We start from the raw sequence: 17,256 nt of genomic DNA, 5'->3' as shown, positions 1-17,256 counted from the left end.
TTGATTTTTAATTTTGTTCCCACAGAAACAGTTTGCAAAAAATTCCAACAAAACTTCATACAAATGGGCATCAGGTTGCAAAGTTTGGGGAGGAAGAAAACAAGTATTTTGTATTAACCATGCGACCGAAATGTGTAATGATTGCTAGACTGACCCTGTAGAATGCACCATAAAGCCTAGCATTGAATGAAACAGTGGTTACAACGAAGAGGCTTGTTTTGCACTTACTAGTAGAAGTCATGCATTCGCATGGGCACAACTGCCAGTCCTTGTCTGGGTCGCAGCACTCTTTGACCATCTGTGCTATTCTTGCGTTCGGCGCGTTTCTCGGCCACAAACACAGTTTTCCAGCTATCAGCCATTTTGTTGGGACAAAATCTACCGTGTCCTTTTCGAACTTCAGTATCGTGTACTTTTTACTGCATTACATAAAGACAACAACATCAATCAACATGTGACGGGAATATTAGGGAATAACTAACTTGCTAAAACACAAAAACACGGGAGCTACTAAATCACGAATAGGGAAAAGTTTACAGAAGCTCACCTCATTTCGTGGTCGAAGAAGAAATTGTCGGTACACAAGCTCAACGAAAAGATATAGCTTACTACGAGAGACATGACGACCATGTGACAGACGTCAACACCGCCCGCAATAAAAGAAAGGAACAGGAAGTGGAAACGAACTTGATGATGATGACCACTACGAATGCGAAGCGTTGAAATATTGCATTCGTTTCGCTATTTATCTTTTTCTTTAATTACTTCGACAGGTGTATAAAAGTTTCAAACTGCCCTGATCATCGTTTTTTTGCTGTTTGTTGGTGTCTTACTATGGTTACGTTCTTACCACCATAGAGCGACAGAGCTTTCCGTTGACCTGCTTGACGTTTCCCGGTTTCATCGGCTTATTCTGTTATATGACATGTGAGAAAGATATTTATGTTGATAATTTCCATTACGTCTGTCACCCAGTAATCCAATAACCCAGCCCTTCATCACTCACGCGTGCTTGCCTGCTTTTCTCGTTGTGTGAGAATGTCCTGATATCTGACTTGTGTACCCGCCTGCAACTGGTAGAGGAGGAATCTTCGTTATGTCGAGGTGGACTCAGTATAGAACATTGCGAAAGGAGTTCCAGGACGCTGTGAACGAAATTGTAAACAGTGAATCGCAGCCAACACTTGAAGATGCACCATTCGGCACAGAGGACAGTAGCGTGTCCGATCTATTTGCAAGTGAAGTTTGTGCACCTGTCGGCACAGAAGACAGTAGCGCGTCGGATCTAACTGCTGATGAATCCGAGTCTGGTCTTTCGTGGGACGAGCAAGACGATGTTCACAACGAGGATAATGGTGATGTGTCATCAAATCATGAGGAAAATGCTGAAGGAACTGTGGTCAGGAGACTAGCTGAGCTTTCTCTCAAGCACAACTTGTCACATGCATGCGTTAACGACATCGCTGCACTACTCAGGTCCTGTGGCCATGACGTACCCAAGGACGCCAGGACAATACTGGGTACTCAAAGGAAAGCTTCTCTCCAAAATGATGGTACATTTGTGCATTTTGGACTACAAACTGGAATTCTGGAAGCAGTGCAAGTAGGCAGTGCGCCTAGTGACATTCAATTGCAAGTGAACATTGATGGCCTTCCACTGTATAAGAGTTCTTCGACGTGCTTTTGGCCAGTTGTCTGTATCGTGACAAATCACTATCCCCAACTGCCCTTTCTCGTGAGCATCTACTGTGGTTCCGGGAAGCCACCAGACCTGGACTCTTTCTTGAAACCGTTTCTTGAGGAAATCCAGGAACTGACAATGAATGGCAGTCAATGGCAGGAACTTGAATGTGACACTCGAAGCCGTGGTATGTGATGCTGTGGCACGCAGTTTCCTGAAATGCATCAAGTCCCACAATGGTTACTATGGCTGTGAACGTTGTACACAGAGTGGTGTGCACCAAGACTACAGAATGATTTTTCTTGAATTAGATGCTCCTCTACATAACAATGAAGGATTTCGCCATAAGACGTGCCCAGGCCATCATGTCGGAGAGTCTCCCTTCCTTTGTTTGGAGGTGGACATGATTTCCATATTCCCCTTGGACTATATGCATCTGCTTTGCTTAGGGGTAATGAAGAGACTGCTCCACATTTGGATAGGTGGAAGATATGGAAGAGGAAAGTTGGCAGCGGACCATCAGCGTACCGTCACCGAAAGATTGAAGTCCTTCCGCAAATACTTCCCTTCGATGTTCCAGAGGAAGCCCAGAGGTATCGACGAAGTGGACAGGTGGAAAGCCACTGAGTTCCGCACCTTTCTGCTCTATGCTGGCCCAGTGGCACTAAAGCAGTTGCTCCCAGACCAACTTTATGAACATTTCATTGTACTTCATGTTGCTACAAGGATACTAGCCTCCCCGGCCCTCTACAGGACACACAACGAATACGCCAGCAGGCTGCTGAAGTACTTCGTCCAAGAAATGGGTGAACTTTATGGGACAACACAGCTTGTATATAATACACATTCTCTTGTACATCTTGCTCGAGACTGCTTGCAACATGGCCCACTGGATTCATTTAGTGCTTTTCCTTTCGAGTCGTACCTGGGAAAGCTGAAGCGCATGCTGAGAACAACAAGCTGTCCTTTATCACAGATCAGCCGGAGATTCTCGGAAATGAGGCACACTCCAACATCGGTTGCGAACAGAACTACAGCATACAATGTCAAGCAAGGGTCGTGCTACCTGCTTGACAGCAAGACCGTTGCACGTGTCAATGAGGTTCAGGCTTCACAAGTACGAGTTACCACGTTTTCATGCACAAGGGACTTTTTTGTCAAGCCAATGATGTCGTCCTCCCTTGGCATTCTTCGGGTCGATCACTGTTGTCGTGAAAGGACCATGCCACTCAGCACATTTACCAAAAATAGGCAGTGCATCGTCCTTCCGTATAAACAAGAGTATGTTGCAATACCAGTACTGCATCAACTGCAATTGCAGTAGGATGCAGCATTCCTCCAAGCACCGGCATCACCAACCATGAATAACAAACTACACATCTCTGATACATTAGTGAAAATGGGCTATTTCACTGTGGTTTGTCCAAATTTTGTCCAATTTTACAATTTTGTCCAAGTTTGTCCAAATAAAATAAATTTTAATAAATTTCACTGTGGTTCTTGAGCAGTGCAACTTAGATTGTCACATATCCTGCCATGCAACCTTTTACTGTAACACACATTTTGTGGCAATCGCTGAAGTTCCCTCAGCTATGGAGTTGACTGTTTCTGTGAAACCTACTGGCAAAATAGTGTCAGGTAGACATGCATACATTACCTAAAGAAGGAACTAAATTAGATTGTCACTCATCACCTTGTGGAAAAAGAACTAAACGTGTTACTCTTTACAAACAAATAAATGGAACTCATTCCTGTTACCTGCCATGTAACCTGCCACACCGCTCCTGTTCACAATACGTGTCATGTGCATTTTAAAAACAATTTCCTCAAAGTGACAGTGAACCACATATCACGAATGGTCATTTTTTTTATATTCTGATTTAGTCTGCCACGTAAGCTGCCACTTAGCTCCTGTTCACAATACGTGTCCTGCCCATTTTTTAAAAGCTTTCCTGAACATGACAATAGCCACATATTACGAATGGTCACTTGTTTTTATATTCTGATTTAGTCTGCCACGTAAGCTGCCACTTAGCTCCTGTTCACAATACGTGTCCTGCCCATTTTTTAAAAGCTTTCCTGAACATGACAATGAGCCACATATTACGAATGGTCACTTGTTTTTATATTCTGATTTAGTCTGCCACGTAAGCTGCCACTTAGCTCCTGTTCACAATACGTGTCCTGCCCATTTTTTAAAAGTTTTCCTGAACACGACAATGAACCACATATTACGAATGGTCACTTTTTTATATTCTGATTTAGTCTGCCACGTAAGCTGCCACTTAGCTCCTGTTCACAATACGTGTCCTGCCCATTTTTTAAAGCTTTCCTGAACATGACAATGAGCCACATATTACGAATGGTCACTTTTTTTATATTCTGATTTAGTCTGCCACGTAAGCTGCCACTTAGCTCCTGTTCACAATACGTGTCCTGCCCATTTTTTAAAAGCTTTCCTGAACATGACAATGAACCACATATTACGAATGGTCACTTTTTTTTATATTCTGATTTAGTCTGCCACGTAAGCTGCCACTTAGCTCCTGTTCACAATACGTGTCCTGCCCATTTTTTAAAAGTTTTCCTGAACATGACAATGAACCACATATTACGAATGGTCACTTTTTTTATATTCTGATTTAGTCTGCCACGTAAGCTGCCACTTAGCTCCTGTTCACAATACGTGTCCTGCCCATTTTTTAAAAGCTTTCCTGAACATGACAATGAACCACATATTACGAATGGTCACTTGTTTTTATATTCTGATTTAGTCTGCCACGTAAGCTGCCACTTAGCTCCTGTTCACAATACGTGTCCTGCCCATTTTTTAAAAGTTTTCCTGAACATGACAATGAACCACATATTACGAATGGTCACTTGTTTTTATATTCTGATTTAGTCTGCCACGTAAGCTGCCACTTAGCTCCTGTTCACAATACGTGTCCTGCTCATTTTTTAAAAGCTTTCCTGAACATGACAATGAACCACATATTACGAATGGTCACTTTTTTATATTCTGATTTAGTCTGCCACGTAAGCTGCCACTTAGCTCCTGTTCACAATACGTGTCCTGCTCATTTTTTAAAAGTTTTCCTGAACATGACAATGAACCACATATTATGAATGGTCACTTTTTTTATATTCTGATTTAGTCTGCCACGTAAGCTGCCACTTAGCTCCTGTTCACAATACGTGTCCTGCCCATTTTTTAAAAGTTTTCCTGAACACGACAATGAACCACATATTACGAATGGTCACTTTTTTGATATTCTGATTTAGTCTGCCACGTAAGCTGCCACTTAGCTCCTGTTCACAATACGTGTCCTGCCCATTTTTTAAAAGCTTTCCTGAACATGACAATGAACCACATATTACGAATGGTCACTTTTTTTATATTCTGATTTAGTCTGCCACGTAAGCTGCCACTTAGCTCCTGTTCACAATACGTGTCCTGCCCATTTTTTTAAAAGCTTTCCTGAACATGACAATGAGCCACATATTACGAATGGTCACTTTTTTTATATTCTGATTTAGTCTGCCACGTAAGCTGCCACTTAGCTCCTGTTCACAATACGTGTCCTGCCCATTTTTTAAAAGCTTTCCTGAACATGACAATGAGCCACATATTACGAATGGTCACTTTTTTTATATTCTGATTTAGTCTGCCACGTAAGCTGCCACTTAGCTCCTGTTCACAATACGTGTCCTGCCCATTTTTTAAAAGCTTTCCTGAACATGACAATGAGCCACATATTACGAATGGTCACTTTTTTTATATTCTGATTTAGTCTGCCACGTAAGCTGCCACTTAGCTCCTGTTCACAATACGTGTCCTGCCCATTTTTTAAAAGCTTTCCTGAACATGACAATGAGCCACATATTACGAATGGTCACTTTTTTTATATTCTGATTTAGTCTGCCACGTAAGCTGCCACTTAGCTCCTGTTCACAATACGTGTCCTGCCCATTTTTTAAAAGCTTTCCTGAACATGACAATGAACCACATATTACGAATGGTCACTTTTTTTTATACTCTGATTTAGTCTGCCACGTAAGCTGCCACTTAGCTCCTGTTCACAATACGTGTCCTGCCCATTTTTTAAAAGCTTTCCTGAACATGACAATGAACCACATATTACGAATGGTCACTTTTTTTTATACTCTGATTTAGTCTGCCACGTAAGCTGCCACTTAGCTCCTGTTCACAATACGTGTCCTGCCCATTTTTTAAAGTTTTCCTGAACATGACAATGAGCCACATATTACGAATGGTCACTTTTTTTTATATTCTGATTTAGTCTGCCACGTAAGCTGCCACTTAGCTCCTGTTCACAATACGTGTCCTGCCCATTTTTTAAAAGCTTTCCTGAACATGACAATGAGCCACATATTACGAATGGTCACTTTTTTTATATTCTGATTTAGTCTGCCACGTAAGCTGCCACTTAGCTCCTGTTCACAATACGTGTCCTGCCCATTTTTTAAAAGCTTTCCTGAACATGACAATGAGCCACATATTACGAATGGTCACTTTTTTTTATATTCTGATTTAGTCTGCCACGTAAGCTGCCACTTAGCTCCTGTTCACAATACGTGTCCTGCCCATTTTTTAAAAGCTTTCCTGAACATGACAATGAGCCACATATTACGAATGGTCACTTTTTTTTATACTCTGATTTAGTCTGCCACGTAAGCTGCCACTTAGCTCCTGTTCACAATACGTGTCCTGCCCATTTTTTAAAAGCTTTCCTGAACATGACAATGAACCACATATTACGAATGGTCACTTTTTTTATACTCTGATTTAGTCTGCCACGTAAGCTGCCACTTAGCTCCTGTTCACAATACGTGTCCTGCCCATTTTTTAAAAGCTTTCCTGAACATGACAATGAGCCACATATTACGAATGGTCACTTTTTTTTATACTCTGATTTAGTCTGCCACGTAAGCTGCCACTTAGCTCCTGTTCACAATACGTGTCCTGCCCATTTTTTAAAAGCTTTCCTGAACATGACAATGAACCACATATTACGAATGGTCACTTTTTTTATACTCTGATTTAGTCTGCCACGTAAGCTGCCACTTAGCTCCTGTTCACAATACGTGTCCTGCCCATTTTTTAAAAGTTTTCCTGAACATGACAATGAACCACATATTACGAATGGTCACTTTTTTTATACTCTGATTTAGTCTGCCACGTAAGCTGCCACTTAGCTCCTGTTCGCAATACGTGTCCTGCCCATTTTTTAAAAGCTTTCCTGAACATGACAATGAGCCACATATTACGAATGGTCACTTTTTTTTATACTCTGATTTAGTCTGCCACGTAAGCTGCCACTTAGCTCCTGTTCACAATACGTGTCCTGCCCATTTTTTAAAAGCTTTCCTGAACATCACAATGAGCCACATATTACGAATGGTCACTTGTTTTTATATTCTGATTTAGTCTGCCACGTAAGCTGCCACTTAGCTCCTGTTCACAATACGTGTCCTGCCCATTTTTTAAAAGTTTTCCTGAACATGACAATGAACCACATATTACGAATGGTCACTTTTTTTATACTCTGATTTAGTCTGCCACGTAAGCTGCCACTTAGCTCCTGTTCACAATACGTGTCCTGCCCATTTTTTAAAAGCTTTCCTGAACATGACAATGAACCACATATTACGAATGGTCACTTTTTTTATACTCTGATTTAGTCTGCCACGTAAGCTGCCACTTAGCTCCTGTTCACAATACGTGTCCTGCCCATTTTTTTAAAGTTTTCCTGAACATGACAATGAACCACATATTACGAATGGTCACTTGTTTTTATATTCTGATTTAGTCTGCCACGTAAGCTGCCACTTAGCTCCTGTTCACAATACGTGTCCTGCCCATTTTTTAAAAGCTTTCCTGAACATGACAATGAGCTACATATTACGAATGGTCACTTTTTTATATTCTGATTTAGTCTGCCACGTAAGCTGTCACTTAGCTCCTGTTCACAATACGTGTCCTGCCCATTTTTTAAAAGTTTTCCTGAACATGACAATGAACCACATATTACGAATGGACACTTTTTTTATACTCTGATTTAGTCTGCCACGTAAGCTGCCACTTAGCTCCTGTTCACAATACATGTCCTGCCCATTTTTTAAAAGCTTTCCTGAACATGACAATGAGCCACATATTACGAATGGTAACTTTTTTTATATATTCTGATTTAGTCTGCCACGTAAGCTGCCACTTAGCTCCTGTTCACAATACGTGTCCTGCCCATTTTTTAAAAGCTTTCCTGAACATGACAATGAGCCACATATTACGAATTGTCACTTGTTTTTATATTCTGATTTAGTCTGCCACGTAAGCTGCCACTTAGCTCCTGTTCACAATACGTGTCCTGCCCATTTTTTAAAAGCTTTCCTGAACATGACAATGAGCCACATATTACGAATGGTCACTTTTTTTATATTCTGATTTAGTCTGCCACGTAAGCTGCCACTTAGCTCCTGTTCACAATACGTGTCCTGCCCGTTTTTTAAAAGCTTTCCTGAACATGACAATGAACCACATATTACGAATGGTCACTTTTTTTATACTCTGATTTAGTCTGCCACGTAAGCTGCCACTTAGCTCCTGTTCACAATACGTGTCCTGCCCATTTTTTAAAAGCTTTCCTGAACATGACAATGAGCCACATATTACGAATGGTCACTTTTTTTATATTCTGATTTAGTCTGCCACGTAAGCTGCCACTTAGCTCCTGTTCACAATACGTGTCCTGCCCATTTTTTAAAAGCTTTCCTGAACATGACAATGAGCCACATATTACGAATGGTCACTTGTTTTTATATTCTGATTTAGTCTGCCACGTAAGCTGCCACTTAGCTCCTGTTCACAATACGTGTCCTGCCCATTTTTTAAAAGCTTTCCTGAACATGACAATGAGCCACATATTACGAATGGTAACTTTTTTTATATATTCTGATTTAGTCTGCCACGTAAGCTGCCACTTAGCTCCTGTTCACAATACGTGTCCTGCCCATTTTTTAAAAGCTTTCCTGAACATGACAATGAGCCACATATTACGAATTGTCACTTGTTTTTATATTCTGATTTAGTCTGCCACGTAAGCTGCCACTTAGCTCCTGTTCACAATACGTGTCCTGCCCATTTTTTAAAAGCTTTCCTGAACATGACAATGAGCCACATATTACGAATGGTCACTTTTTTTTATATTCTGATTTAGTCTGCCACGTAAGCTGCCACTTAGCTCCTGTTCACAATACGTGTCCTGCCCGTTTTTTAAAAGCTTTCCTGAACATGACAATGAACCACATATTACGAATGGTCACTTTTTTTATACTCTGATTTAGTCTGCCACGTAAGCTGCCACTTAGCTCCTGTTCACAATACGTGTCCTGCCCATTTTTTAAAAGCTTTCCTGAACATGACAATGAACCACATATTACGAATGGTCACTTTTTTTATACTCTGATTTAGTCTGCCACTTAAGCTGCCACTTAGCTCCTGTTCACAATACGTGTCCTGCCCATTTTTTTAAAGTTTTCCTGAACATGACAATGAACCACATATTACGAATGGTCACTTGTTTTTATATTCTGATTTAGTCTGCCACGTAAGCTGCCACTTAGCTCCTGTTCACAATACGTGTCCTGCCCATTTTTTAAAAGCTTTCCTGAACATGACAATGAGCTACATATTACGAATGGTCACTTTTTTATATTCTGATTTAGTCTGCCACGTAAGCTGCCACTTAGCTCCTGTTCACAATACGTGTCCTGCCCATTTTTTAAAAGTTTTCCTGAACATGACAATGAACCACATATTACGAATGGACACTTTTTTTATACTCTGATTTAGTCTGCCACGTAAGCTGCCACTTAGCTCCTGTTCACAATACATGTCCTGCCCATTTTTTAAAAGCTTTCCTGAACATGACAATGAGCCACATATTACGAATGGTAACTTTTTTTATATATTCTGATTTAGTCTGCCACGTAAGCTGCCACTTAGCTCCTGTTCACAATACGTGTCCTGCCCATTTTTTAAAAGCTTTCCTGAACATGACAATGAGCCACATATTACGAATTGTCACTTGTTTTTATATTCTGATTTAGTCTGCCACGTAAGCTGCCACTTAGCTCCTGTTCACAATACGTGTCCTGCCCATTTTTTAAAAGCTTTCCTGAACATGACAATGAGCCACATATTACGAATGGTCACTTTTTTTATATTCTGATTTAGTCTGCCACGTAAGCTGCCACTTAGCTCCTGTTCACAATACGTGTCCTGCCCGTTTTTTAAAAGCTTTCCTGAACATGACAATGAACCACATATTACGAATGGTCACTTTTTTTATACTCTGATTTAGTCTGCCACGTAAGCTGCCACTTAGCTCCTGTTCACAATACGTGTCCTGCCCATTTTTTAAAAGCTTTCCTGAACATGACAATGAGCCACATATTACGAATGGTCACTTTTTTTATATTCTGATTTAGTCTGCCACGTAAGCTGCCACATAGCTCCTGTTCACAATACGTGTCCAGCCCATTTTTTAAAAGCTTTCCTGAACATGACAATGAGCCACATATTACGAATGGTCACTTGTTTTTATATTCTGATTTAGTCTGCCACGTAAGCTGCCACTTAGCTCCTGTTCACAATACGTGTCCTGCCCATTTTTTAAAAGTTTTCCTGAACATGACAATGAACCACATATTACGAATGGTCACTTTTTCTTATACTCTGATTTAGTCTGCCACGTAAGCTGCCACTTAGCTCCTGTTCACAATACGTGTCCTGCCCATTTTTTAAAAGCTTTCCTGAACATGACAATGAACCACATATTACGAATGGTCACTTTTTTTTATACTCTGATTTAGTCTGCCACGTAAGCTGCCACTTAGCTCCTGTTCACAATACGTGTCCTGCCCATTTTTTTAAAGTTTTCCTGAACATGACAATGAGCCACATATTACGAATGGTAACTTTTTTTATATATTCTGATTTAGTCTGCCACGTAAGCTGCCACTTAGCTCCTGTTCACAATACGTGTCCTGCCCATTTTTTAAAAGCTTTCCTGAACATGACAATGAGCCACATATTACGAATGGTAACTTTTTTTATATATTCTGATTTAGTCTGCCACGTAAGCTGCCACTTAGCTCCTGTTCACAATACGTGTCCTGCCCATTTTTTAAAAGCTTTCCTGAACATGACAATGAGCCACATATTACGAATTGTCACTTGTTTTTATATTCTGATTTAGTCTGCCACGTAAGCTGCCACTTAGCTCCTGTTCACAATACGTGTCCTGCCCATTTTTTAAAAGCTTTCCTGAACATGACAATGAGCCACATATTACGAATGGTCACTTTTTTTATATTCTGATTTAGTCTGCCACGTAAGCTGCCACTTAGCTCCTGTTCACAATACGTGTCCTGCCCGTTTTTTAAAAGCTTTCCTGAACATGACAATGAACCACATATTACGAATGGTCACTTTTTTATACTCTGATTTAGTCTGCCACGTAAGCTGCCACTTAGCTCCTGTTCACAATACGTGTCCTGCCCATTTTTTAAAAGCTTTCCTGAACATGACAATGAGCCACATATTACGAATGGTCACTTTTTTTATACTCTGATTTAGTCTGCCACGTAAGCTGCCACTTAGCTCCTGTTCACAATACGTGTCCTGCCCATTTTTTAAAAGCTTTCCTGAACACGACAATGAACCACATATTACGAATGGTCACTTTTTTTATATTCTCATTTAGTCTGCCAGGTAAGCTGCCACTTAGCTCCTGTTCACAATACGTGTCCTGCCCATTTTTTAAAAGTTTTCCTGAACACGACAATGAACCGCATATTACGAATGGTCACTTTTTTTATATATTCTGATTTAGTCTGCCACGTAGGCTGCCACTTAGCTCCTGTTCACAATACGTGTCCTGGTCATTTTTTAAAAGCTTTCCTGAACATGACAATGAGCCACATATTACGAATGGTCACTTTTTTTTATATTCTGATTTAGTCTGCCACGTAAGCTGCCACTTAGCTCCTGTTCACAATACGTGTCCTGCCCATTTTTTAAAAGCTTTCCTGAACATGACAATGAGCCACATATTACGAATGGTCACTTGTTTTTATATTCTGATTTAGTCTGCCACGTAAGCTGCCACTTAGCTCCTGTTCACAATACGTGTCCTGCCCATTTTTTAAAAGTTTTCCTGAACATGACAATGAACCACATATTACGAATGGTCACTTTTTTTTATACTCTGATTTAGTCTGCCACGTAAGCTGCCACTTAGCTCCTGTTCACAATACGTGTCCTGCCCATTTTTTAAAAGCTTTCCTGAACATGACAATGAGCCACATATTACGAATGGTCACTTGTTTTTATATTCTGATTTAGTCTGCCACGTAAGCTGCCACTTAGCTCCTGTTCACAATACGTGTCCTGCCCATTTTTTAAAAGCTTTCCTGAACATGACAATGAGCCACATATTACGAATGGTCACTTGTTTTTATATTCTGATTTAGTCTGCCACGTAAGCTGCCACTTAGCTCCTGTTCACAATACGTGTCCTGCCCATTTTTTAAAAGTTTTCCTGAACATGACAATGAACCACATATTACGAATGGTCACTTTTTTTATACTCTGATTTAGTCTGCCACGTAAGCTGCCACTTAGCTCCTGTTCACAATACGTGTCCTGCCCATTTTTTAAAAGTTTTCCTGAACATGACAATGAACCACATATTACGAATGGTCACTTGTTTTTATATTCTGATTTAGTCTGCCACGTAAGCTGCCACTTAGCTCCTGTTCACAATACGTGTCCTGCCCATTTTTTAAAAGCTTTCCTGAACATGACAATGAGCTACATATTACGAATGGTCACTTTTTTATATTCTGATTTAGTCTGCCACGTAAGCTGCCACTTAGCTCCTGTTCACAATACGTGTCCTGCCCATTTTTTAAAAGTTTTCCTGAACATGACAATGAACCACATATTACGAATGGACACTTTTTTTATACTCTGATTTAGTCTGCCACGTAAGCTGCCACTTAGCTCCTGTTCACAATACGTGTCCTGCCCATTTTTTAAAAGTTTTCCTGAACATGACAATGAACCACATATTACGAATGGACACTTTTTTTATACTCTGATTTAGTCTGCCACGTAAGCTGCCACTTAGCTCCTGTTCACAATACATGTCCTGCCCATTTTTTAAAAGCTTTCCTGAACATGACAATGAGCCACATATTACGAATGGTAACTTTTTTTATATATTCTGATTTAGTCTGCCACGTAAGCTGCCACTTAGCTCCTGTTCACAATACGTGTCCTGCCCATTTTTTAAAAGCTTTCCTGAACATGACAATGAGCCACATATTACGAATTGTCACTTGTTTTTATATTCTGATTTAGTCTGCCACGTAAGCTGCCACTTAGCTCCTGTTCACAATACGTGTCCTGCCCATTTTTTAAAAGCTTTCCTGAACATGACAATGAGCCACATATTACGAATGGTCACTTTTTTTTATATTCTGATTTAGTCTGCCACGTAAGCTGCCACTTAGCTCCTGTTCACAATACGTGTCCTGCCCGTTTTTTAAAAGCTTTCCTGAACATGACAATGAACCACATATTACGAATGGACACTTTTTTTATACTCTGATTTAGTCTGCCACGTAAGCTGCCACTTAGCTCCTGTTCACAATACGTGTCCTGCCCATTTTTTAAAAGTTTTCCTGAACATGACAATGAACCACATATTACGAATGGACACTTTTTTTATACTCTGATTTAGTCTGCCACGTAAGCTGCCACTTAGCTCCTGTTCACAATACATGTCCTGCCCATTTTTTAAAAGCTTTCCTGAACATGACAATGAGCCACATATTACGAATGGTAACTTTTTTTATATATCTGATTTAGTCTGCCACGTAAGCTGCCACTTAGCTCCTGTTCACAATACGTGTCCTGCCCATTTTTTAAAAGCTTTCCTGAACATGACAATGAGCCACATATTACGAATTGTCACTTGTTTTTATATTCTGATTTAGTCTGCCACGTAAGCTGCCACTTAGCTCCTGTTCACAATACGTGTCCTGCCCATTTTTTAAAAGCTTTCCTGAACATGACAATGAGCCACATATTACGAATGGTCACTTTTTTTTATATTCTGATTTAGTCTGCCACGTAAGCTGCCACTTAGCTCCTGTCACAATACGTGTCCTGCCGTTTTTTAAAAGCTTTCCTGAACATGACAATGAACACATATTACGAATGGTCACTTTTTTTATACTCTGATTTAGACTGCCACGTAAGCTGCCACTTAGCTCCTGTTCACAATACGTGTCCTGCCCATTTTTTAAAAGCTTTCCTGAACATGACAATGAGCCACATATTACGAATGGTCACTTTTTTTTATACTCTGATTTAGTCTGCCACGTAAGCTGCCACTTAGCTCCTGTTCACAATACGTGTCCTGCCCATTTTTTAAAAGCTTTCCTGAACACGACAATGAGCCACATATTACGAATGGTCACTTTTTTTATACTCTGATTTAGTCTGCCACGTAAGCTGCCACTTAGCTCCTGTTCACAATACGTGTCCTGCCCATTTTTTAAAAGCTTTCCTGAACACGACAATGAACCACATAATACGAATGGTCACTTTTTTTATATTCTCATTTAGTCTGCCAGGTAAGCTGCCACTTAGCTCCTGTTCACAATACGTGTCCTGCCCATTTTTTAAAAGTTTTCCTGAACACGACAATGAACCGCATATTACGAATGGTCACTTTTTTTATATATTCTGATTTAGTCTGCCACGTAGGCTGCCACTTAGCTCCTGTTCACAATACGTGTCCTGGTCATTTTTTAAAAGCTTTCCTGAACATGACAATGAGCCACATATTACGAATGGTCACTTTTTTTTATATTCTGATTTAGTCTGCCACGTAAGCTGCCACTTAGCTCCTGTTCACAATACGTGTCCTGCCCATTTTTTAAAAGCTTTCCTGAACATGACAATGAGCCACATATTACGAATGGTCACTTGTTTTTATATTCTGATTTAGTCTGCCACGTAAGCTGCCACTTAGCTCCTGTTCACAATACGTGTCCTGCCCATTTTTAAAAGTTTTCCTGAACATGACAATGAACCACATATTACGAATGGTCACTTTTTTTTATACTCTGATTTAGTCTGCCACGTAAGCTGCCACTTAGCTCCTGTTCACAATACGTGTCCTGCCATTTTTTTAAAAGCTTTCCTGAACATGACAATGAGCCACATATTACGAATGGTCACTTGTTTTTATATTCTGATTTAGTCTGCCACGTAAGCTGCCACTTAGCTCCTGTTCACAATACGTGTCCTGCCCATTTTTTAAAAGCTTTCCTGAACATGACAATGAGCCACATAATACGAATGGTCACTTGTTTTTATATTCTGATTTAGTCTGCCACGTAAGCTGCCACTTAGCTCCTGTTCACAATACGTGTCCTGCCCATTTTTTAAAAGTTTTCCTGAACATGACAATGAACCACATATTACGAATGGTCACTTGTTTTTATATTCTGATTTAGTCTGCCACGTAAGCTGCCACTTAGCTCCTGTTCACAATACGTGTCCTGCCCATTTTTTAAAGCTTTCCTGAACATGACAATGAGCTACATATTACGAATGGTCACTTTTTTATATTCTGATTTAGTCTGCCACGTAAGCTGCCACTTAGCTCCTGTTCACAATACGTGTCCTGCCCATTTTTTAAAAGTTTTCCTGAACATGACAATGAACCACATATTACGAATGGACACTTTTTTTATACTCTGATTTAGTCTGCCACGTAAGCTGCCACTTAGCTCCTGTTCACAATACATGTCCTGCCCATTTTTTTAAAAAGCTTTCCTGAACATGACAATGAGCCACATATTACGAATGGTAACTTTTTTTTATATATTCTGATTTAGTCTGCCACGTAAGCTGCCACTTAGCTCCTGTTCACAATACGTGTCCTGCCCATTTTTTAAAAGCTTTCCTGAACATGACAATGAGCCACATATTACGAATTGTCACTTGTTTTTATATTCTGATTTAGTCTGCCACGTAAGCTGCCACTTAGCTCCTGTTCACAATACGTGTCCTGCCCATTTTTTAAAAGCTTTCCTGAACATGACAATGAGCCACATATTACGAATGGTCACTTTTTTTATACTCTGATTTAGTCTGCCACGTAAGCTGCCACTTAGCTCCTGTTCACAATACGTGTCCTGCCCATTTTTTAAAAGTTTTCCTGAACATGACAATGAAACCACATATTACGAATGGTCACTTGTTTTATATTCTGATTTAGTCTGCCACGTAAGCTGCCACTTAGCTCCTGTTCACAATACGTGTCCTGCCCATTTTTTAAAAGCTTTCCTGAACATGACAATGAGCTACATATTACGAATGGTCACTTTTTTATATTCTGATTTAGTCTGCCACGTAAGCTGCCACTTAGCTCCTGTTCACAATACGTGTCCTGCCCATTTTTTAAAAGTTTTCCTGAACATGACAATGAACCACATATTACGAACTGGACACTTTTTTTATACTCTGATTTAGTCTGCCACGTAAGCTGCCACTTAGCTCCTGTTCACAATACATGTCCTGCCCATTTTTTAAAAGCTTTCCTGAACATGACAATGAGCCACATATTACGAATGGTAACTTTTTTTATATATTCTGATTTAGTCTGCCACGTAAGCTGCCACTTAGCTCCTGTTCACAATACGTGTCCTGCCCATTTTTTAAAAGCTTTCCTGAACATGACAATGAGCCACATATTACGAATTGTCACTTGTTTTTATATTCTGATTTAGTCTGCCACGTAAGCTGCCACTTAGCTCCTGTTCACAATACGTGTCCTGCCCATTTTTTAAAAGCTTTCCTGAACATGACAATGAGCCACATATTACGAATGGTCACTTTTTTTTATATTCTGATTTAGTCTGCCACGTAAGCTGCACTTAGCTCCTGTTCACAATACGTGTCCTGCCCGTTTTTTAAAAGCTTTCCTGAACATGACAATGAACCACATATTACGAATGGTCACTTTTTTTATACTCTGATTTAGACTGCCACGTAAGCTGCCACTTAGCTCCTGTTCACAATACGTGTCCTGCCCATTTTTTAAAAGCTTTCCTGAACATGACAATGAGCCACATATTACGAATGGTCACTTTTTTTTATACTCTGATTTAGTCTGCCACGTAAGCTGCCACTTAGCTCCTGTTCACAATACGTGTCCTGCCCATTTTTTTAAAAGCTTTCCTGACACGACAATGAACCACATATTACGAATGGACACTTTTTTTATACTCTGATTTAGTCTGCCACGTAAGCTGCCACTTAGCTCCTGTTCACAATACATGTCTTGCCCATTTTTTAAAAGCTTTCCTGAACATGACAATGAGCCACATATTACGAATGGACACTTTTTTTATACTCTGATTTAGTCTGCCACGTAAGCTGCCACTTAGCTCCTGTTCACAATACATGTCCT

At 40.1% G+C, this 17,256-nt stretch overlaps 1 protein-coding gene across 1 annotated transcript; it reads left to right on the top strand.

Annotated features, from left to right (window-relative positions):
• Positions 1 to 2,111: 2,111 nt before the first annotated feature.
• Positions 2,112 to 2,798, top strand: LOC135374544 (uncharacterized; the record flags this gene model as incomplete). Its single annotated transcript, XM_064607481.1, has 1 exon — positions 2,112 to 2,798. A coding segment is annotated over exon 1 (687 nt), but the record flags the coding sequence as incomplete, so codon positions are not given.
• Positions 2,799 to 17,256: the final 14,458 nt, after the last annotated feature.

This window comes from Ornithodoros turicata, unplaced genomic scaffold (assembly GCF_037126465.1).
Source record: "Ornithodoros turicata isolate Travis unplaced genomic scaffold, ASM3712646v1 Chromosome76, whole genome shotgun sequence".
Taxonomy (NCBI): domain Eukaryota; kingdom Metazoa; phylum Arthropoda; class Arachnida; order Ixodida; family Argasidae; genus Ornithodoros; species Ornithodoros turicata.
This window is presented reverse-complemented; position numbering and strand designations above follow the sequence as displayed.